The 23,995-nt window shown below is 42.7% G+C and overlaps 1 protein-coding gene across 6 annotated transcripts in view; it reads left to right on the forward strand.

Annotated features, from left to right (window-relative positions):
- The window catches only part of LOC125461332 (14-3-3 protein beta/alpha-1-like), a 34,161-nt gene extending 17,057 nt beyond the window's left edge, over positions 1-17,104 (forward strand). For all 6 annotated transcript variants that reach the window (XM_048549982.2, XM_048549985.2, XM_048549983.2 and 3 more), the window contains exons 3-6: positions 2,098-2,221; positions 3,644-3,807; positions 8,655-8,750; positions 14,849-17,104. In XM_048549982.2, the coding sequence (XP_048405939.1) occupies positions 2,098-2,221; positions 3,644-3,807; positions 8,655-8,750; positions 14,849-14,905 (441 nt within the window). In that variant the 3' untranslated portion in view covers positions 14,906-17,104. The remainder of the gene's footprint in view (positions 1-2,097; positions 2,222-3,643; positions 3,808-8,654; positions 8,751-14,848) is intronic.
- Positions 17,105-23,995: the final 6,891 nt, after the last annotated feature.

Genomic DNA, 23,995 nt, shown 5'->3' on the forward strand with positions numbered 1-23,995 from the left:
AGATTTGAAAACTGCTGATTGAGATGCTCCTGTTAACGTATGGAAACTGAAGACTGAAAACCAGAAACTCAACCAGATAGCCTAGCATCTGTCATGGGGAAGAAGCTAGTGTGCGTTATAAGGAATAAATAGCAGGGCATTTAGAAAAACTAGCACAATCAAAAAGTCAACATAGCTTTGCGAAAGGGAAATCATATTTGACAGATGTGCCAAAGTTTTTGAGGATATAACAAATGAATTAATAAGGGAAAACCAGTAGATGTTCAATAATTGAAAGATTGCTGAAATCCATTGTATGCCCCATGAATATTAATACCATAAAAACAAAATGTACCTTTTTTAACTAACTAATTCCAGTGGATCATTTCTGAGATTCATGCAACGACATTCTCTAACAAACATATTTGTTTTGTTTCCTTGTTATGTTATGGAGGAAACTGAACCACGTCTATCTGTGAAACATTCATTGCTCCAGTTAGGCTTTGTTTTATTTAGGTTGGAGTGTGCAGGAGAGTGTGCTTTGAGGTGATTGAACCACTGGATTCACATTCCCCATATAACCCATGTGGAACCACTGGCCAATATTGTGGTCGTGACACTGAAGTGATGAGCAGAGGTTGAGAGTTGAAATTCGACAGTGGTAAATTGAATGGAATAAATTTGAATATCGCCAGAAAAATGACTTAGTATGAATGTCCACCTTGCTCACTAATTAAAAGGTCAGCCTTGCCTGTTCCACGCTAAACAGTTGACCCAATATCCATTTAATTTGCTTTTTCAGATGATGCTTTGTTAAAGCTAGTGTCAGTAATGGTAACCATGACCATTATCACCACTTGTCGAAAAAGTGCATCTGATTCATTAATGTACTTTTCGGGAAGGAAATCTGTTCTCCTTATCCAGCCTTGCCTACATATAACCTGTAACAATAAATAGCTTTGCAGGCCACTCTGTTCAGGGACATTTAGGAAGGGCCTTGCCAGCAACGCCCAAATCCCACAGGAGAATAAAGGGAAAAAAATACAAGGAATACTGTGGCAAGTAACTTGCTATCTGACTCCAAAACCTGTCCACCATCTAAAAGACACAAGTCAGAACACTCCCCACTTGCCTTGATGAGTGCAGTTCCTACAACACTTAAGAAGCTTGATACCTTCAGAACAAAGCAGACAGTTTGATTGGCACTACATCCACAAGCATCCGCAGTCTGCACTAGCGGCGTTTAGTAGCAGCAGCATGTACTGTCTACAAGATATATTGCAGAAATTTAATAAAGGTTCTCAGCCAACACCTGCCAAACCCACAACCACTTCCATCTAGGAGGACAAAGGCAGCAGATATGTGGAAACACTATGGTATTCAACTTCTCCAAGCCATTCACCATCCTGACTTGGAAATATCACTGTTCCTTCACTGTCACGGAGTCAAAACCCTGGAATTCCTTCCCTGATGGCATTGTGGGTCAACCCATAGCAGATGGACCGCAGCAGTTCAAGAAGACCGCTCACCACTAACTTCTCAAGGACACCTAGGGACGGGTAACAAATGCTGGCTGGTCAGCAATGCCCAAATCCCACAAATGAATTTTTTAGAAAATGTATATATGTATTTAAATGGCGACTACAGATTTGCTAACCCAAGGCAAACGAGCATCATTCAACATTAAAACTTTACCAGAACTCTGATTTTTTTTTTTGCAGTAGTTACTGATTCTTCTAACTCAAAATAGCGCTTGCGAATGTGTGAGATAAGTGTGGAGTTGGAGGAACACAGCAAGACGGGTAGCACCAGAGAAGCAGGAAAGTTGACGTTTCAGGCTAGTACCCTTGCTCAGAATCTGTGGCTTCTTCTGTGACACTCCCAAGTTCTCAAGATTTTAACCTTTCATTGGACGGAATTCAAAAATGGAAAAATTCCACCCTTAGTGTCAGTCAGGATATGGACAGTAATTATGATGAGATCAAGTTTACAGAGGGTGAAAGAGAAGACAAGAGCAGTGTCTACGTAGTAACTCAGAGAAACTCTTAGTTCTACTAACACAGTTGCGAATGTGTGTATTTTTTTATTACTTGGCACCTTTGTTCATTTTTCATCCAGAGTCTTCTGGACAAGTACTTAATTGCCAAAACAACCCAGGCTACAAGCAAGGTCTTCTATCTGAAAATGAAGGGAGACTATTACAGATACCTCTCTGAGGTTGCAAGTGAAGACAAAAAGAAAGGTATGTTCAGAGAGCTAAACTCATATGTGCCAACTCCCATTGCAGCATAGCTTATCAACAGTGTCCACCTATAAGTCAAACAGACTATTGCACTGAATCCATCTGTGGTTCAACAGTTACTAATATCTATGCTTAAGAATACAAATATCACTGAAGGGTTGAAAGAGCAGTCAAAGGATGTATGAAGAAGTTGATATTTGTATATTTTTGAAGAATCCTAGTTTTAGTAATTTAAGAGTTTATGTGTCATTCCATCTTGTCATTGCCCTTTCTTGTTTTGCATGTTATGTGAATTTACATATGAATTACTTTCTGTCATTGAAGAAGCTGTTATTTCCTGTAAGTACTGCTCGTGGCAAAAAGCCCACAACATATAGTTACAAGAAGACACAAAAAGCATCGTGTCAAATTTTAGAATCGAGACCAACTAATAATAGTTGGGCCCCAAACATTTGGTTTTGTTTTCTCCTATCCTTGTTTGAAACTCGTACTACTTCTTAGAAGTGAGACGTTCAACTCACTGGAATAATAACAACTTACATTGAATATGCTAAATAAATGTAACAAAAGGCCCCAAGTTGCAGAAAAAAGAGCATTGTAATTTTTTAAAATATATTTATTCATGGGCTATGGGTGTCACTGGCTAGGCTGACATTTTATTGTCCATATCTAAATTAACTTGATGGCAATGTGCTACTTTGACCACATCAGTACGCAGGCTGTACTGGATCCACCAAGCTGTTAGGGAATTCAGGATCTTGCCCTAGGGATGCTGCAGGAATGGTGGTATGGTTCTGAGACACTATAGTGTTGGAGGGAAACTTGCAGGCAGTATTGTTCCCATGCATCTGGTGCTCTTGTCCTTCTAGATGTTGAGGTGGTGGGTTTGGAAGGTGCTCTCCAAGAAACGTTGATGAATTCCTGCAGTGTATCTTCTAGATGACACACACTGTTGCTGCTGTGCATGTTGTAGGTTGTGGATGGAGCATCAATCAAGAAGGCTGCTTTGTCCTGGACGGTGTCGAGCTTCTTGAGTGTTGTTGAAGCTGCACCATCCAGGCAAGTGGGGAGTATCCCATCACACTCCAGACTTGTGCCTTGTAGATGGTGGACAGGCTTTAGGGAGTTAGGAGGTGAGGTGTTTGCCTCGATAGTTGGGGTGAATTGTGTGGATGTGAGATCTAGGTAGACAAGTGAAGAAGAAACATGTTGAAGGGCATGACAGAGAAACAAAATGGGCTATGATGCATAAACTCTATGATGGACCAGTTGAGGTGAGTGAACATGCAATGTTGAAGAGACATTTGTTTGCAATAAGCAGTTGCAATGTAAACATTTGTAATTTCTGCTCTGTGTGTGTGTGTGCGCGTGCGCACACGTCTTAGTGTCGACTACAGCCATAACTTCTCCTCCTTCTCAAAGCTACGGTGGAAAGCTCGCAGGAAGCCTATAAGACAGCATTGGAAATCAGTAAGACCGAAATGGAACCAACACATCCCATCCGACTTGGCCTGGCTCTCAACTTCTCCGTGTTCTATTATGAGATCCTGAATGATCCTGGACAGGCCTGCACTCTGGCTACGTCAGTAAGTGAATACTCAGAAGTTTTTTACGATACAACATTGCGCCACTATCTCCCAGCTCTCATCAGAGCCCTTCTCACAATTAGTGTGTCGATAGATGATCTCGTGGATTCATTCAACCATAGGTCTTAGGACATAGAACAATACAGCGCAGAACAGGCCCTTCAGCCCTCGATGTTGTGCCAACCTGTGAACTAATCTAAGCCCCTCCCCCTACACTATCCCGTCAGCATCCATATGCTTATCCAAGGACTGTTTAAATGCCCCTAATGTGGCTGAGTTAACTACATTGGCAGGCAGGGTGTTTCACGCCCTTACCACTCTCTGAGTAAAGAACCTTCCTCTGACATCTGTCTTAAATCTATCACTCTCAATTTGTAGCTATGCCCCCTTGTACAAGCTGAAGTCATCATCCTTGGGAAAAGACTCTGACTGTCCACCCTATCTAATCCTCTGATCATCTTGTATGTCTCTATTAAATCCCCTCTATGCCTCCTTCTCTCCAATGAGAACAGACCCAAATCCCTCAGCCTTTCTTCATAGGGCCTGTGCTCCAGACTAGGCAACATCCTGGTAAATCTCCTCTGCACCTTTGCCAATACTTCCAATCCTTCCTGTAATGGGGCGACCAGAACTGTACGCAATATTCCAAATGAGGCCGCACTAGCGTTTCATACAGTTGCAGCATGACATCACGGCTCTGGAACTCAATCCCTCTACCAATAGAACCTAACACACCGTAAGCCTTTTTAACAGCACTATCAACCTGGGTGGCAACTTTCAAGGATCCGGACATCAAGATCCCTCTGCATATCCACACTACCAAGAATCTTTCCGTTGACCTGGTATTCTGCCTTCCTATTATTCCTCTCAAAGTGAATCACCTCACGTTTATCCATATTAAACTCCATTTGCCACCTTTCGGCCCAATTCTGCAGTTTGTCCAAGTCTCCCTGCAACCTGCAACATTCTTCCACACTGTCCACCACTCCGCCGACTTTAGTGTCATCTGCAAACTTACTAACCCATCCACCTATGTCTGCGTCCATGTCATTTTTATAAATGACAAACAGCAGTGGTCCCAAAACAGATCCTTGAGGCACCGGATTCCAGGCTGAATATTTTCCATCAACCACCACTCATTGCCTTCTTACAGAAAGCCAGTTTCTAATCCAAACTGCTAAATCTCCCTCAATCCCGTGCGTCTATATTTTCTCCAATAGCCTACCATGTGGAACCTTATCAAAGGCTTTACTGAAGTCCATGTACACCATGTCAACTCCTGATCCCTCATCTACATAGAACATTACAGCATAGTACAGGCCCTTCAGGCCTTGAAGTTGTGCCGACCTGTCATACCGATCTCCAGCCCATCTAACCTACACTATTCCATGTACGTCCATATGCTTGTCCAATGACGACTTAAATGTACCTAAAGTTGGCAAATCTACTACCGTTGCAGGCAAAGCGTTCCATTCCCTTACTACTCTCTGGGTAAAGAAACTACCTCTGACATCTGTCCTATATCTTTCACCCCTCAATTTAAAGCTATGCCCCCTCGTGCTCGCCGTCACCATCCTATGAAAAAGGCTCTCCCTATCTAACCCTCTGATTATTTTATATGTTTCAATTAAGTCACCTCTGAACCACCTTCTCTCTAATGAAAACAGCCTCGAGTCCCTCAGCCTTTCCTTGTAAGACCTTCCCTCCATACCAGGCAACATCCTAGTAAATCTCCTCTGCACCCTTTCCAAAGCGTCCACATCCTTCTTATAATGCTGTGACCAGAACTGTACACAATACTCCAAGTGCAGCCATGCTTGGTCACCTTCTCAAAAAACTCAGACGTTTGTGAGACACGACCTGCCCTTGACGAATCCATGCTGACTATCTCCAATCAAGTTGTTGCTTGCTAGATGATTATAAATCCTATCTCTTATAATCCTTTCCAAAATTTATCCTACAACAGACATAAGGCTCACAGGTCTATAATTATCTGGGTCATCCCTACTGCCCTTCTTGAACAAGGGCACAACATTTGCAATCCTCCAGTCCTCTGGTACTAAACCTGTAGACAATGAGGACTCAAAGATCAAGGCCAACGGCTCCGCCACCTCGTCCCTAGCTTCCCAGACAATCCTCGGAAAAATCCCATCAGGCCCAGGGGATTTATCTACCTTCACACTTTCTAGAATTGATAACACCTCCTCCTTACTAACCTCACTCTTCACTCGGCCCTGCTACGTCCTACAAAAAAAAACCTCGGCCTCTCTGATCCCATTGCATGTTTCTGTCTCGCTATGCAGATTAGACCTGTTTCTAATGGCAGGCAGAGGCTGTTTCGCCAGTTGTCTGTACTAGCTCTTGGTGGGAAAAGGTCACCAAGTGTCACTTCCTAATCTATTTCATGCAGCCCTCTGCAGTCTTCCTTTCTCCGATAATAACCTAATTCTCCCTTGCTTGAGTGAAGCTGCTTCCACTACATTGACAAGCTTTGCATTCCAGATTTTGTGCACCCCCTGCTTGAAGATTTCATCACTGCCTAGTCTCTCCAGACCTTTTCAGAATTTTGAATAGCTTGAACAAATTTCTCCCAAAGCCACCTCTTCAAGGAAACAACTGAATGTCTCTAACTAGTCTGCACAACTGAAGTTCTTTATTCCCTTGTATTATTCACTTGAATGTCACTGTATTCTCTGTGATGCTTTCACATCCTGCCTAAAGTGTGGCACACAGATCTGGACACAATTCTACTGTTAAGACCAAACCATTGTGCTATCCAAGTTGGAGTAACCTCATGGACTTGGTGGTAGGTTAGTCAACGGCATGGGTATCAGAGCCACATAATAGCTTTACCCAATATTTTTACACTTCTCAAAAGTTGGAGGGCTGGGTTTGGTAACTTTGGCCATGAAGGGATCTGGAAATTAAAGATGAGAATTTTAGAATCAAGACGTTACTAAACAGCGAGCCAGGAGTGATGGAGCAAAGTTGAAGATCAGGACCTATTGAGAGTACACACAGGAAGTTGAGTTTGGGATGACCTTGCATTTGTGGAGGTAGTAAATCAGTTTTAAGTGAAGGATTGTGACTGAACCCAGCCATTGTATGCAAACCAGCAGCACAAAGTTGAACAACCAGTTTTGCCGTTTTGTGCATGGTGATCAGTCTGCTCTGCAAATAGTGATGTGGCATACTTAAATTTCTAATCGTGGGAGGGCTGACAGTGCAGCAACACCACAGAATTTTGTCTCAGCATGACCCTAGTCTTTACACTCAATTCAGGATTGGTGTTTGAACCCAAACCTTCTGATTGCAAAACATGGTGTCGGCTGAGTCTGGAGGGTGCTGCACAATTTCCTTGACAGGAATATTGCAGGCTGCAGGTTTGTGTTCCCGTTTTAAGGTTGGCTTATAAAGTTCAGAGTAGGTGGTAAAGGTTGACCTAAGGGGATTTATGTTATATTTGTACTTTCATTTCTGCCCAAGGAATCCAGAAATGCCATTTGTCCAAGTCGAAGAATTCTAAATTTGGGGTCTTAACTAGGAGTCTGGCAAAGAGAAAGTGCTCTTACTGAACTTGTTTTATGCAAGGTCGGGGTAGGAACAGATAAGCAAACTGTTTGACATAAAAGCAGTTTGAGCAGCCAATTTAAATAGTACCAGCTGCTAACTGACACATTAAAAGTTACAATGCAATTTCTGGACTGGTCATTATAGTATATGCAAAAGAACCATGACGGCCCAGTGGTATTATCACCAGACTTTTCATTCAGAAACCAGGAAATATCTTGGGACCGGGTTTGAATCCTACAATGACAGATGGTAGAATTTGAATTCAATAAAAATATTGAACTAAGAGTCTAATGAAAGCCATGAAGTTGCTGCTGACTGTCAGAAAAACCCATCTGGTTCACATATCTCTTTAAGGAAGGAAACTGCTGACCTTACTCAAACAAAGACAGAAGTTGCTGGAAAAATTCAGTAAGCCTGGCTGCATTTGTAGAGAGAAATTAAAGTTAATGTTTCAAGTTGAGTGACCCTTCCTCGGAGTTGTCCTTATCTGGCCTGGTGTGCATGTGACTTAACCACCCCTGAGGGCAGTGAAGAATGAGCAATAAATGATGGCCTAGCATGGACACCCACATTCCATGATTTTTTTTTTAAAACATGCTCACTCACCCCTCACTGAATCTGCATAAACCATCTCCCACTTGTAATCTCTTTTGGTATTCATCCGCTACCTTATTCACAGTTGCCAGAACTAGTTTGGACCTGAGATAGCGATGCCATTCCATACCAGGCACTATCTCAGGACCAGTACCAGTTAGTGATTCTCAGCACTCTGCCCATTTTCTTAGCCATACTCTGTTCCTCCCATCCCCACGCTGTCTCTTTTTTTTTTTTGCTTTTGGCTCCAGGATTTGAAATCCCAGCTGCTGCAACTACTGATGTGCAGGAATATTCCTGCTGCAGTTTCAGCACCAGAAGCAATCTTTCCTCAATGTAGAGCATGCAAAAAAGGGCAACTGGAGGAACAGAGCAGTTGTGGATGTCTATCGCAGGGATCAGTGGAAATGAGGAAATATTTGAAAGAATGTTAGGGACTTTTAGTTAAAACTCACAGGACGGTATGTTGAACCATTGTTTTTCCATGTTGCGTGATGAGTTTTCTTTTTCCCAGGACATTGTTCGACTGAAATTTGCATTCAACAGCTGACTCCTATGTTGTATGGTCTTATAGACTTTCCAGGCTGCTTCTCTATAGCAATCGTACGCAACCAATTGCATGAGTACAGAGCAGCCTGCCGTGCAATGGTAACAAACTTCCCCTTGCTTTGTGTTTGCAGGCATTCAATGATGCAATTGCAGAGCTGGACAAGTTGGCTGATGATTCCTACAAAGACAGCACCTTGATTATGCAGTTACTTCGGGACAATTTAACTGTACGTATGACCAATAGGGGATAAACGCCTATGGATTAAATTGCAGTCATTTAGTTGAAAAAGGGAGATTACCTTCTGTACGTAACTTATATAATTTTTCTAAAGATTTTGGATTGAGTATGAAATACTGGCAATGTGAGATAAATTGGTATAGGTTTTCATACTTTCTGTGCACTATTAAGAAATCTGGAAACACTTAATGATTTAACGAATTTTAAACAAGTACTGAGGTAAATTAAGGAGGTATGAGAGGCGAATAAAGAGCAAAAGAGAAGCTTTCTGATAGGAATGAAGACAGGGGAGTTTAAATGACAGAAAGGGAATGGTAATGGGACCAAAAGTGGATTGAGAGGTGCAAATGACAACTGTTGAATCTCTACTGACATGGTGGCTCAGTGGTTAGTACATTGGCTCACAGCCCCAGGGATTTGATTCCAGCCCTGGGTGACTGTGTTTTTGTGGACTTTGCATGTTCTCCCCGTGTCTGCATGTGTTTCCCCTGGGTGTTCTGGTTTTGTGAATCAGTCCAAGTTAGTTTAGGTGGATTGGTCATGTTAAATTGTCCATAGCGTCCAGATATGTGTAGGCTAGGTGGATTAGCACATGGTAAATGCAGGGTTACAGGGATAAAGCGGAAGTCTGGGTGGGATGCTCTTCAGAAGGTTGATGCTGACTCAATGGACCAAATGGCCTCTTTCTGCACTGTAGGAATTCTATAATTCTACGAATAGATGCTGTTCACAATGGAATAATGGTGATAATCTGAAATTGTTGAACTCCCTATTGAGCGCAGAAGGTGTTAATTTGACAGCAGACCCTTCTCACATTACACTCTGAACTACTTTTGTCCGCCTGCTATCAGGTAGCTTTTGTTCATTGACAAACTTCCATTGTCCCCCTATAGACTGTAGTTGCATCTGAACTATACTACCTCATACCACACCACATTACAAATGACAGCAGATGGATGGTACTGCTTAGCTCAGGTATGTCAATCTGCCATTCCCTCTCTTTGCCAACTCATCGATTTTACTGGAAAAGACAAAGATAGGGTTTCCATGGGCAGCAAGTGATGGTTAGAGGTTTAAAATTTAAAAAGCAAGAAGAGTCTTTAAGTCTAGATTGTACAAGTATATCAAAGGGAACAAGATAACTAGGGAAGGCATTGGGCCCTTTTAGGAACCAAGGAAGCAATCTGTATGTGAAGCTGGAGGATTGTGGTAGAGTGTTAAGTGAATACTCCACATCCGTCTTCCCTCAGGAGAACATAGGTACAGAAATTGGGAAGAAGGACTGAACTTCCTGAGCAGTTCCACATGGGGAGAGGAGGGAATGAAAGTTTTCGCAGATTTAAAACAAATAGATTCCCAGGTGCCAGTGAGTTGTATCCCAAGCTGCTATAGGAGATGAGGAAGGACCACTAAAGAGGTGCCAGAGAAATGGAGGACAGCTAATGTGGTTCCATTTACAAGAAGGATAGTGGAGATAAACCAGGGAAGTCCAGTCCATTGAGTCTCGCATCTGTGATAGGGAAACTATTGGACAAAATTCTAAAGGAGACCATTGCTGTAATCTTGGAGGAGCAAGGTTTGATATGGATAGTCAGCATGGCTTTGTCAGAGCGAAGTTGTGCCTTGCAAATGTTCGAATTATTTTTGAGAAGGTGACCATGTGTATAGATGACCGTAGTGCAGTAGTTTGTGATAGATTTCAATAAAGCAAGTAAAAGCTCATGGAATCCAGGGTAACCTGGGAAGTTGGATCAAAAATTGGCTTCATATCAGTAGACAGACAGCGATGATAGAAAACTGAGCTATAAAGAGAGAGTAGAAAAACTTGGATTGTTTTCTGTGTGGTGGAGACTGAGGAGAGACTTGATAGAAGAGTATGAAATTGAAATTGAGTTACATAGATTGGGAAAAACATTCTGACTGCCAACCCTGAGTTGAAATGTCTAATACAGGGGGGCATGCATTTAAGGTGAGAGGGGAAAAGTTCAAAGGACATGTGAAGGCTAAGCTTTTACTTGAGAGAGTAGCAGGAATCTGGAACATGCTGCCAGGGATGGTGATGAAAGCAGATACGATAGATCATGGCATTGATTATAAGACCAGGGAGGTTATGTTGGATCTGTACAAAACTTTGGCTAGGCCATGGTTGATGCACTGTGTGCAATTCTGGTCACTGCACTACAGGAAGGATGTGATTATACTGGAGGGAGTGCAGAGGCGATTCACCAGGATGTTGGCTGGGATGGAGTATTTTATCTCTGAGGAAAGAACCTGAACTTATCCAGTCTTTCTTTAGAGCAAAGTGGGGATTATTTAAATATAAAAGATTGAGGGGGTATGAAGGCTCTGTAGCAGAGTGGTCCCTACCTCTGAGCCAGGAGACCAGGGTTCAAGTCCCATTTGTTGCAGAACTGAACTGGTTGATTAAAAAATATCTGACATGGGGACATAATTTTAAGGTGTAAGGCAGAAGGTTTAGAGGAGATCACGCAGACACACAGGATTCTGGAATGTACTGCATGGGAGTGTAGTTGAGGCAAGAAACTTCTCAACCTTTTTAAAAAGTACTTGGATGAGCAGTTGAAATATCATTCCATTGAAGGCTGGGGCGAAGTTCAAGAAAACAGGATTAGTCCAATTTTAAGTTTTTTTTTTGTTAGTGCAGGCTCAATGGACCAAAGGGCCTCTTCTGTACCACATGATTCTACGTCCAGCCCAATGAGCTTTACCTGGTACTCTGTATATTAGATGTTACACTGGCACAGAGGCTATTTGAATATTTTTCTGGACTAATAATTCACAACACATGAGGGAAGTATGCTAACTGTTGAGGTGGGAGAAAAGTCACCCAGAATAGCAGGTGGGTTAGAGGGACAAGGAAATGGTGCAGTTTATAAACCTATACAGCGTATTCGTAAAGAACGGGTACCCAATGAACACAGTCCACCGATTCCTCAGCAACAAACCCAAACAGACAGACAAAATGGCTCAGAAACCATAACCACTCTCCCCTACATCAAAGACATTTCCGAAATGACTGCCAGACTACTCTGATCTCTTGGCATCAGGGTAGCCCACAAACCCACCAACCCACCAACACACTAAAACAGCAGCTAATGAGCTTAAAAGACCCTATACAGACAACAAGCAAAACGAACGTCATCTACAAAATACCTTGCAAGAACTGTGACAAACACTACATTGGACAAACTGGCTGAAAGCTAGCCACCAGGATACATGAACATCAACTAGCCACAAAACGACATGATCCACTATCACTAATATCCTCACATACAGATGAGGAAGGACATCACTTTGATTGGGACAACACATCCACCCTAGGATAAGCCAAACAGAGACATGCACAAGAATTCCTAGAAGCATGGCATTCCAACCGGAACTCCATCAACAAACATATTGATTTGGAGCCAATCTACCATCCCCTGAGAAAAAGAACAGGAAATGACATCACCAACACAGGAAATGACATCACCAACCCAAGGAAACCTAACCAGATAAATAGAAAGTGGGACATAACACCAGCGCTTTGTCGGAGGCTCACTGATGATGTTACCTAGAATGGTGACGAAACGTCTGAAAACTAACCTTCCAGCTCAGCGAGCAAACTCACATCCAGGAAAATATCTTCAAAAAAAGGTGGCGAGAATGTACGCTGACATATTTTGAAGATGTAAATTCAAATGAGATGATTATTTGTGATTATAAAAGGGCAGTGAGTTGAAATTGAAAAAATTGAACTGCTGTGGTTAATAAGTGTTTTGAGCAATAGCATTAGGAGTTTGCCATTAGCACTAATATAGTGATATCTATTTTTTCCCCTATTACTCAATGACCATAAGACATAGGAGTGGAAGTAAAAACATTCAGCCCATTGAGTCCACTCTGCTATAAGTCATGGCTGATGAGCATTTCAACTCCACTTACCCGCACTCTCCCCTTAGCCCTTAATTCCTTGAGAGATCAAGAAATTATCAATCTCTGCCTTGAAGACATTTAACATTCCGGCCTCCACTGCACTCCGTTGCAATGAATTCCACAAGCCCACCACTCTCTGGCTGAATAAATGTCTCCTCATTTTCCGTTTTAAATTTACCCCTTCTAATTCTAAGGCTGTGCCCACGGGTCCTAGTCTCCCCGCCAAATGGAAACAACCTCCCAGCATCCACCCTTTCTAAGCCATGCATTATCTTGTATGTTCTATTAGATCTCCCCTCAACCTTCTAAACTCTAATGAATACAATCCCAGGATCCTCAGCCACTCATCATATGTTAGGTCTGCTATTCCAGGGATCATCCATGTGGATTTCCTCCGGATATGCTCCAGTGGCTGTATCACCTTCCTGAGGTGTGGGGCCCAAAACTAGACCCAGTATTCTAAATGGGGCCTAACTAGTGCTTTACAAAGTCTCAGAAGCACATCGCTGCTTTTATATTCCAACCCTCTTGAGATAAGTGACAAAATTATATTTGCTTTCTTAATGACGGACTCAACCTGCAAGTTAACCTTTAGAGAATCCTGGACTAGCACTCCCAGATCCCTTTGTACTTCAGCTTTATGAATTTCTCACTATTTAGAAAATAGTCCATCTCACGTTTGCTCACGTTGAATTTCATCAGCTTTTTCCTAGACCACTCTCCTGAACTGTCCAAATCGTTCTGCAGCCTCACCACCTCCTCAGTGCTACCTGCCTGTCCACTTAACTTCGTATCTTCGGCAAACTTTGCCAGCATGCCCCCAGTCCCTTCATCCAGATCATTAATATATAAAGTGAACAGCTGCAGCCCCAACACTGAACCCTGTGGGACACCACTTGTCACCAGTTGCCATTCCGAAAAAGAGCCTTTTATCCCAACTTTCTGCCTTTGTCAGACAGCCAATCCTCAATCCATGCCAGTAGCTCACCTCGAATACCATGGGCCCTCACCTTACTCAGCAGCCTCCCGTGAGGCATCTTATCAAAGGCCTTTTGGAAGTCTAGATAGACAACATCCACTGGGTTTCCCTGGTCTAACCTACTTGTTACGTCTTCAAAGAATTCTAACAGTTTTGTCAGGCATGACCTCCCCTTACTAAACCCATGCTGATTTGTTCTAATCTGACCCTGCACTTCCAAGATTTTAAAAATCTTATCCTTAACAATGGATTCTAGAATTTTACCAACAACCGAGGTTAGGCTAATCGGCCTATAATTTTCCATCTTTTGTCTTGATCTTTTCTTAAACATGGGGGTTACAACAGAGATTTTCCAATCATCTGGGACTTTCCCTGACTCCAGTGACTTTTGAAAGATCACCCCCAAAGCCTCTGCTATTTCCTCAGCCACCTCCCTCAGAACTTGAGGAAATAGCCCATCTGGGCCAAGAGATTTATGAATTTTTAGACCTTTTAGCTTTTCTAGCACTTTCTCTTTTTACTCTCCCTAATTGTTGGGATACTACTCATGGCTTCCACTGTGAAGACTGACGCAAAGTACTTATTAAGTTCTTCAGCTACTTCCTTATCTCCCATCACTAGCCTTCCAGCATCAATTTGGAGCGGCCCAATGTCTACTTTTACCTTTCATTTGTTTCTTATGTGTAGAAAGAAACTTTTACTATCATTTTTAATATTACTGGCTAGCCTACCTTCATATTCGATCCTCTCCTTCCTTATTTTTCTCTTTGTTATCTTCTGTTTGTTTTTGTAGCCTTCCCAATCTTCTGATTTCCCAGTGCTCTTGGCCACTTTATAGGCTGTCCTCTTTTTCTTTGATACATTTCCTGACTTCCTTTGTCAGCCATGGCTGTCTAAATCCGGCCTCCCCACCCCGGATAATCTTTCTTTGGTATGAACCTCTGTACTGTGTACTGTGTCCTCAATTACACCCAGAAACTGCTGCCATAGTTGCTGTACTGTCTACCCCGCTAGGCTCTGCTTCCGGTTGATACTGGATCTGCCTTTCTCCATTTGAAGCTTTACTGTAATTATCTTAAGTGCACAAGCATTTTTTTTCTTTGTCTTTATCAGTGTATGGTTGTTCTTTTGATTTTGTTTTTAATATAGTTCTTTTTGTCTTTATTTTGCAGTTGTGGACATCAGACGACCAGGGTGAAGATCAAGAACCTTGTGATGGGCAGAGTTAAAACATCTGTTACACTTCCAACTTAACTCATTGATTTACTCTCACCTGCTCCCGTCTGGCAACACTGCCCCACCAGTCCCTCTTCCCTTTTCTTGCTCCTCTTTTTTTTAAAAAAAGGCAATGCATACCATTTCCTTGACCTGCACAGAGTTTTACACCGCCATGCTGCAATCTGATGCACTGAGAAAACACTTGGGGCTGGGGACAATCTAACACCAGGGGTAACTGTGAGCTGCTCTGCTTTTAATGGTTAGCTTTATCTGGCTGGATATTTTGGTGTGGAACCTTCTGACATTTGGGTTAGAATTCCTTCTGTTGCCTCACCTAGTCTGTGAATTTCCTGGAGAAAGATAAGGGGCAGGAAGAGAGGAATGAGCAAGAACTGTAATCTACAATCACAGCTTGGTGAGGGGCTTGCTGCTTGTTAAAGTAATCAACCCTAGAAGGCAGAGTGTTTTCTGAATTGTTCCCAGTTTGTGAGTTGTATTCTCTATTTAGAACTAGGGTTTACATTCCTCACTCCTTCTACCCAAGTGTACATTTTGTCTTGCAAGCACCATCCTCTGCACCCTCCTGCCCTGTTCAGTGAGCACATACTCAGGGAAATGCAGGGACCATAATTGCAAATGTGTCTGTTGGTGGGGGGAGGTTGGGATGTGGGTGAATGCTTGGCTATCCCAACTTCTGCAGTAGCAGTGGGGTTCTTCAGTTCTCATGGAAGTCTATAGGGAAGAAAATCGCAGTGGCTTTCCTCATGTTCAGGCATTCTTAACACAGTGTGCAAAAAGTGGCCCAGTCAGGTGCTGGTTTTGCTGCTAGGTGACCTGCATGTGTTGAAGTTCTATCAAACTAGGCTCATCTCCCCTTTGCCACCCAGCTACCAATTCCTCCTCTCCATTTATATCCCTGCGATACTCCCTGACCACTTCCTAAGTTCTACCTTGTTTATTCTGTTCTCATTAGCTTGGAGACACTCTGACACTGGTCATGATTAGCTGTGCTGTCTCATTAGCCCTTCCCTGGGTTCCCCAACGTCCCCTTCTACTCCTCTCCCCATTGCCCAGCACCAAAATGGGACTGGAACAATCTGTACTTTTGCAGCAGTTTGTGCTCTTCTTCCCTTTCTTGGATTCATATGCAGCCAACTTCTGAAATTTTTCATTTTGTACTTGCACAAAGCTCAATCACATGATGTAATAACTGGCACCTTCAGCAACTCCAACTCCCTAATCTCATCTTAATCCTAATCAGTATTTGAATAAGTGCTTTTCGTATTTTGATACTAAACTAATACGTTTTTTGGTAATCTAATCTAATTTGTCTGTCAAACCGAGACCTCTTCCTGTAACTTCCTGCTCTTGAAACCATGGTCTGTTTTGGGTGAATGGGGGGGGAATCTGCAGTTAGTGATTCCTTTGGCTTCCTGAGTAATACTTCTAAACTTTTTTCCTAAAGTTAGAACCATGAGTCTGAAAATGTGTGCAGACTCTTATAGATACAGTCTGAATCAATCTCATCCTCTATCAGCCTAAGTGTGAATTTTACAGAATCAGTGTAACTTTAATTGACTTGGCCTCTCCCTGTGGGTGAATGACGAGCTCACACTCAGCCAATAAGCTGCACAGTCTAGCAGTGTAGCCTGTTGGGTTATCTATTTGGATTGAGTGGTCTGATTGTTCTCTGTAATCATGACTGCTAATGTGTACTACATGGAAAAGGCTGACACACACTCTTGAGAGAATGGGGGTGAACTTGGATGGAAGTGGGCAATTATTCAGCGTCCTAATGTGTTTCCTGTTGTGCTTTGTTTATTACATTCCACTGATGTGCAACATTTGTTTGTCATATACTGAAAAACGTACTGTGCACTGAAGTAATAAATTGAAATCACTGCTGACTGAATGAACATGTAGTTCTAGGTGCCCTCTGGTAATGAGTGCAGAGCAGACCCTCAACCCTTGTCAATATATTTCGTATCTGCCTTCTTGCTTTGTTTTACTGACCAGTATTCTGCCTGCAGTCGCTTCTGTGACCGTTGTAGCGCGCACGTGATTGCGTAACAGTAGTGCAAAACACATTAAAAAAAGACTTTTTTGGATGTACGAGTAGATCTGTGTAAGTTTTAAATGGACTGTGGGAAAAATAAATTTGGAACATCTACATGACAGCTCAATAAGGAAATAAAGGTTCAAATGAGTAATTTGTGTTGTCTTATGTTGTCTCATTGGGGAAATTAACGTTGCCCATTATACTCTTGGGAATTTTATTTTGTCTCCTGTATATAAACCTTGGTGAGGCTGCAGAAGAGCATTATTACAGTAATGCCAGATGTGAGGACTGGAGAAATTGTTCTTCGTCAAATGTTGGTGGTCAAGGAGAGACTTAATAGTTGTGTTTGAAGTTATGAAAAGTTTGAATAAGATAATGGAAAGAAGGTAATTCCACTAATTCAGCAGGGACAGTATCTAGAGAACACATGTCTGAGATGGTTGGTAGAAGAGCCAGAGAGGAGATGCAGCATGGAATTAACTACCCAGAATATTGGGCATGAGAGCTATGGAAGCATAAACTTTTACAAGCAAGTTATACATGGTTTTTGTAAAATATAAATGTTTGCAGGGTTATGGTGACCCTTTCAAAGAGCAGGCACAAGCATGGTAAGCTTGAATGGCCTTCGGAACATGAGAGCAGACGCAGACTATTTGGCCAATGAGCCTGCCCTGTTTCAATGCAACCTTTCAGATAGCATTGATTAAGTTTTCTCAGAAATGGTTCTTGAACAACAGGGGAGCTTTTTTTTGCAAATGGGGGGTAATGTTTTAGCGTGGATTGATTAGCACACAATACAGAGTCTGGATTATTGAATCTTTTTCAATTTGGAAAGACATGGAGTGCCGGAAGGATCAGCCATAGGGCCTCAATTTTTTTTTTTTGCTAGTTGTATTAATAACTGAGAGGTTGGAGCAGATTGCAATGTTTCCAAATTTGCTGATACAAAAATTGTAAGTATGGATGAGAACGTAAGGAAGCTTCAAGCGGAGAGAGATAGGTTGTGACTAGGAAAAAAAACATGAAAGATGGTCTTTAATATAGGAACATGAGGTCATGCACCTTATTAGAAATAATCAAAAGGCAGACTATTAGTTAAATGGAGAGAGACTCTAAGTGCAGCACAAAGGGAACTGGGTATTTTTTGTGCAGGGTTAGCTCAGTTGGCTGGTTTGAGATGCAGCATAGTGCCAACAGTTTGGGTTCAGTTCCTGCACTGGCTCAGGTTACTATGAGGGACTGTTCTTCTCAACTTCTCCCTCACCTGAGGAGTGGTGAGTCAGAATTAAACCACCACCCATTGTCTCTTTAATGAGAAAGCAGCCTCGCAGTCTGCTAGGAGTATGATGTCAACATTTTATGTATAAACCACAAGAAGTAAAAGCTATCATACAGGTGCAGCAAGCAACTAAGAAGGCAAATAGAATTTTGGCCTTTGTTGTGAGGGGTAGAGTTTAATGAGATCTTTTGCAAATGTGCAGAACGTTGGTGGGTCCACATCTGGAGTACAGTTTATTTTTATCTCTTTTTTAATTTAAAAAAAAAACGGATCTACTGGCATTGTAGACAGTTCAAAAGAGGTTCATTAGGATGATTGCTGGGGTGAAGGGGTTGTTCAAGAACCGTTAAATGGATTAGAACTTTATTCATTAGAGAAACTAAGTGGTCTAAGTTTGCGAATTGAAACATGCACATTCTCAAAACACTTGAGATAATTTTCCACTCGTGGAAGGCATCTCTAGTTAGAGACATTGATATAGATAAGGGGGAATCATAGAGAAATACAGCATGGAAACAGGCCCTTTGGCCCAAGCTGATCCATGGTGCCAACTCGGCTTGTTCCAATTGTCCGCATTTGATCCACGTCCCTCTAAACACTACCCATCCATGTATTAATCCAAATGTTTTTTTAATGTTGTTATTGTACCTGCCTTGCAGCCCATTCCATACATGCACAACTCTGCATGAAAAAGTTGACCCTCGTGTCCTCCTTAAATCTGACACCTCTCACCTTAAACTCATGCCCTCTAGTTTTCAATTTCCTATCCCTGGGGGGGGGGGGGAAGACTATATGCATTCATGCTATCTATGCCTGTTATGCTTTTATACACCTCCGTAAGGTCACCCCTCATTCTCCTATGTTCCAAGGAATAAAATCCTACCTTGGCCGACCTCCCTGTAACGCAGGCCACTAGCCTTGCACACATCCTTGTAAATCCTCTTTGCATTATTTCCAGTTTAAACATGTCTTTCCTATAACAGGGTAACCAAAATTGTACACAATACACCAGTGCACCTCACTAATAATTTGTACAACTGTAACATAATGTCCCAATTCCTACACTCAATATCTCGACCAATGAAGGCCAACACACTAAATGCCTTCACCACCCTGTCTGACTGTGGTGTCACTTTCAATGGGCTATGTACTTGTACTGCTAGGTCCCTCTGTTCCACAACACACCTCAGGACCTTACCATTTACTGTATAAGTCTGTCCTTGGTTTGACTTTCCAAAATGCAACACCTCAGCTGTATTGAACTGTATTTGCCAATCCTCAGCCCATTTCACCATCTGATTAAGATCCTGCTGTAATTTTAGATTACTGTCCTTGCTATCAACAACACCTCCTAATTTTGTATCATCAGCAAACTTACTAATTATGCCTTGTACTTTCATATCCAGACCATTTATGTAAATAACAAAGGTCCCAGCATTGGCCCCCTGTAGCACACCACTAGTCACCAGCCTCCAATCTGAGAAAAACCTTCAACAATCACCCTGTGCTTCCTACCATCAAGCTAATTTTGTATCCAATTAGCTAGCTCTTCCTGGATCCCATGCGACCTAACCATCATGACTATCCTGCTGTGTGGAGCATTGTCAGAGGCCTTTCTAAAGTCCATATAGACGACATCCACTGCCCTACCCTCATCTATCCTCTTGGTTACCTCAACAAATAAACTCTCAAAGATTTGTCAGACATGACTTCATGTGTACAAATCCATGATGACTATCCCTAATCAGTCCTTGACTATCCAAATGTTGGTTGATCCTGCCCCTCAGTAGCCTCTCTAATAACTTGCCTACGACTGATGTCAGACTCACTGGCCTGTTGCTATCTTTCTTAAACAGTGGAACAATAGTAGCCACCGTCCAGTCTTCCTGAACTTTACCAGTGGCTAAAGACGCAGCAAAAATCTCTGTAATTTCTTTGCTAGCTTCCCACATTTGTTTAAAGGTGAAAGAACTTCTCCTCTCAAATGATAGTGAACGTCTAAAATTCTGTATCTGAGTCTTGTGGAGGCTGAATTGCTAAAAGTACTGAAAAAAAGGTTTTTTTTTTAAACATTAAGGAGTTGAGTGCTATGCTGAGTTTAAGGCAGATCAGCTAATTCTTGTTGAATGGAGGAGCAGGCTTGAGGGACTGAATGTCCTGCTCCTATTTCTTGTTTTGCATTATCTTCAGCTGGGAACACCACTATTTGCAAGTTTCCCTCCGTGGTACATCATTCTGACTTGAAACTATATTACTATGAGGTTGCAGACTTGCCTGTCGAGCTGGTGTGTTTGATTGCAGACATTTTGTCCCGCTAGGTAACATTGTCAGTGCGCCTCCAGTGAAGCAGTGGTGTTCTGTCCTGCTTGTAATTTATATGCTTCAGTTTGCTGGGGTTGGGTGGCATTACCTTCAGTTCTGTTTTTCAGTCATTTGTAAATAGGGTCCAGTTCGATGTATTTGTCGATGGAATTCCTGAAATGTCTGTTTGGCTTGTGCTATTATGGATGTGTTGTCCCTGTCAAATTCGTGTCTTCTTTGTCCGTGTATTGAGACCAGTGAGAATTGGTCATGTCTCTTGGTGGCTAGCTGGTGTTCACGTATCCTTATTGTCAGATTTCTTCCAGTTTGGTCTATGTAATGTTTCTCCTAGTCCTTGCATCATATTTTTTATATTACATTGGTTTTATTGATTTTGGGTATGAGACCCTTTCCGTTTGTGGTAGCTGTCGCAGGTTGGTTGTTGGTTTGTGGGCTATCCTGATACTTAGGGGTCTGAATGGCCTTGCGATCATCTCTGATATATCTCTGATGTACGGTAGGGTGACTAGTGTGTCTGGTCACGTTGTGTCTTCTTGTTGTGGTCTGTTGCAGAGATAACAGCAGATTGCGCTTTTTGGGTAGCCATTCCTTTTAAAAACTCAGTATAGGTGCTCCTATTCTGCTTTGCACAATTCTGGGTTGCTGCAGTGTTCTGTGGGTCATTTGAATAGTGTCCTGATGCAGCTATGTTTATGGGTGTTGGGGTGGCTTCTGGAAGAATTAAGTATCTGGTCCGTATGTGTGGTCTTTCTGTTTATGCTAGCCTGGAGTTCCCTGTTGTTCTTATGTTCTACCATTACGTCTAGGAAGGGTAGTTGGCTATTGTTGTCTTCTTTTGAGAATTTTATTCCAGTGAAGGTGTTGTTTATGTGTCGGTGGATTTCCTCTACTCTTGTGCTTTTGATAATCACGAAGGTGTCACCCATACAGTGGAACCAGAATTTGGGTTGTATAGTGGAGAGTGCTGCCTATTCTAACCTCTTGCATCAGAGCTTCTGCAATCAGTCTTGATGTTCAGGATCCCATTGGTGGTCCATTGATTGAATATACAGTCGTTGAAGGTGAAGTGGGTTGTGAGGCACAGATCCAGCAGTTTCAGGGCATTGTTCTTGTGGATGCTATTGGTGTCTTGGGGTGCCTGCCTTCCTGACTCGTCCAGCAGTATGACAATTGTCTCCTTGTCTAGGTCAATTTTCTTGGATGTAAATAGCTGTTACGACAAAGGATACCATCATTTCATCCTTTTCTGTCCTGGTGTCCTTGAATTCTTGGGATGAGTGGATGGGGTGGGTAGTGTTGTCAACTAAGTATTTCAATTTTTGTTGTAGTTCTTTGGCAAGTCTATATGTTGTTGTGCCTGGTAGTGGTGGTGCCTGGTTGTGAGACAATGGGTTTGAGTGGAATCCCTGTCTTGTGTACCTTAAGGAATCCATAAAAGCAGGGTATGTTGGACATAACAAGCAGGACAGAACACCAACACTTTACTGGAGGCTCTCTGATGATGTTACCAAGCAGGGTGATGAAATGTCTGCGAGCAAGTCTACAACTTCATCCATAACCTGAGCCAAAAATCTTCTCTCAAACTGTATGTCATTATATAGAACACAGAACAGTACAGGCCCCTGGCCCACGATATTTGCCAAACTTTTACCCTAAACTTAAGGTCTACCTAACTTTCACCCCTACCTTATACTATCATCCATATGCCTATCTAATAGCCACTTAAATGCCCCTAATGAGGCCGACTCCACTACCCTCTCCAGCAATGCATTCCACGCCCCGACCACTCTCTGAGTAAAGAACCTAACTCTGACATCTCCCTGATATCTACCTCCATTCACTTCAAAACTATGCCCCCTTGTAATAGCTACCTCCACCCTAGGAAAAGGTCTCTGGCTGTCCACTCCGTCTATACCTCTGATCATTTTGTACACTTCTATCAAATCACCTCTCATTCTTCATCGTTCTAAAGAGAAAAGTCCTAGCTCTCTCAACCTTTCCTCATAATACCTTCCCTCCATTCCAGACAACATTCTGGTAAATCTCTTCTGCACCTTTTCCAACGCTTCCACGTATTTCCTGTAATGAGGTGACAAGAACTGGACACAATACGCCAGATGTGGCCGAACCAGGGTTTTGTATAGCTGGAGCATAACTTCACAGCTCTTGAACTCTATCCCTCTATTAATGAAAGCTAACACACCATACACCTTCTTAACAACTCTATTCACCTGGGTGGCAACTTTCAGGGAACTGTGGACATGAACCCCAAGATCCCTCTGCTCCTCCACACTGCCAAGAATCTTACTGTTAACCCTATAATCTGCTTTCAAATTTGTCCTGCCAAAATGAATCACCTCACACTTTTCAGGGTTAAACTCCATCTGCCACTTCTCAGCTCTGCATCCGATCAATGTTCCTTTGTAACCTCAAACAGCCCTCTGCACTGTCCACAACGCAACACACCTTGTATTCATCCGCAAACTTACTAATCCACCCTTTCACTCTTACATCCAGAGATAATGGGAACTGCAGATGCTGGAGAATTCCAAGATAATAAAATGTGAGGCTGGATGAACACAGCAGGCCAAGCAGCATCTCAGGAGCACGAAAGCTGACGTTTCGGGCCTAGACCCTTCATCAGAGAGGGGGATGGGGAGAGGGAACTGGAATAAATAGGGAGAGAGGGGGAGGCGGACCGAAGATGGAGAGTAAAGAAGATAGGTGGAGAGAGTATAGGTGGGGAGGTAGGGAGGGGATAGGTCAGTCCAGGGAAGACGGACAGGTCAAGGAGGTGGGATGAGGTTAGTAGGTAGCTTGGGGTGGGAGGAAGGGATGGGTGAGAGGAAGAACCGGTTAGGGAGGCAGAGACAGGTTGGACTGGTTTTGGGATGCAGTGGGTGGGGGGGGAAGAGCTGGGCTGGTTGTGTGGTGCAGTGGGGGAAGGGGACGAACTGGGCTGGTTTAGGGATGCAGTAGGGGAAGGGGAGATTTTGAAACTGGTGAAATCCACATTGATACCATTAGGCTGCAGGGTTCCCAGGCGGAATATGAGTTGCTGTTCCTGCAACCTTCGGGTGGCATCATTGTGGCAGTGCAGGAGGCCCATGATGGACATGTCATCTAAAGAATGGGAGGGGGAGTGGAAATGGTTTGCGACTGGGAGGTGCAGTTGTTTGTTGCGAACTGAGCGGAGGTGTTCTGCAAAGTGGTCTCCAAGACTCTTACATCCAAATCATTTACAAAAACCACAAACAGAAGAGGACCCAGAACAGATCCTTGTGATACACCACTAGTAACTGAGCACCATGTTGAATATTTTCCATCCACTACCACCCTTTGTCTTCTAAGGGTCAGCCAATTCTGAATCCAATCTGCCACATTTCCCCCTATTTCATGCCTCCTTACCTTCTGCATGAGCCTACCATGGAGAACCTTATC

This window comes from Stegostoma tigrinum, chromosome 19 (genome assembly GCF_030684315.1).
Source record: "Stegostoma tigrinum isolate sSteTig4 chromosome 19, sSteTig4.hap1, whole genome shotgun sequence".
Taxonomy (NCBI): Eukaryota; Metazoa; Chordata; class Chondrichthyes; order Orectolobiformes; family Stegostomatidae; genus Stegostoma; species Stegostoma tigrinum.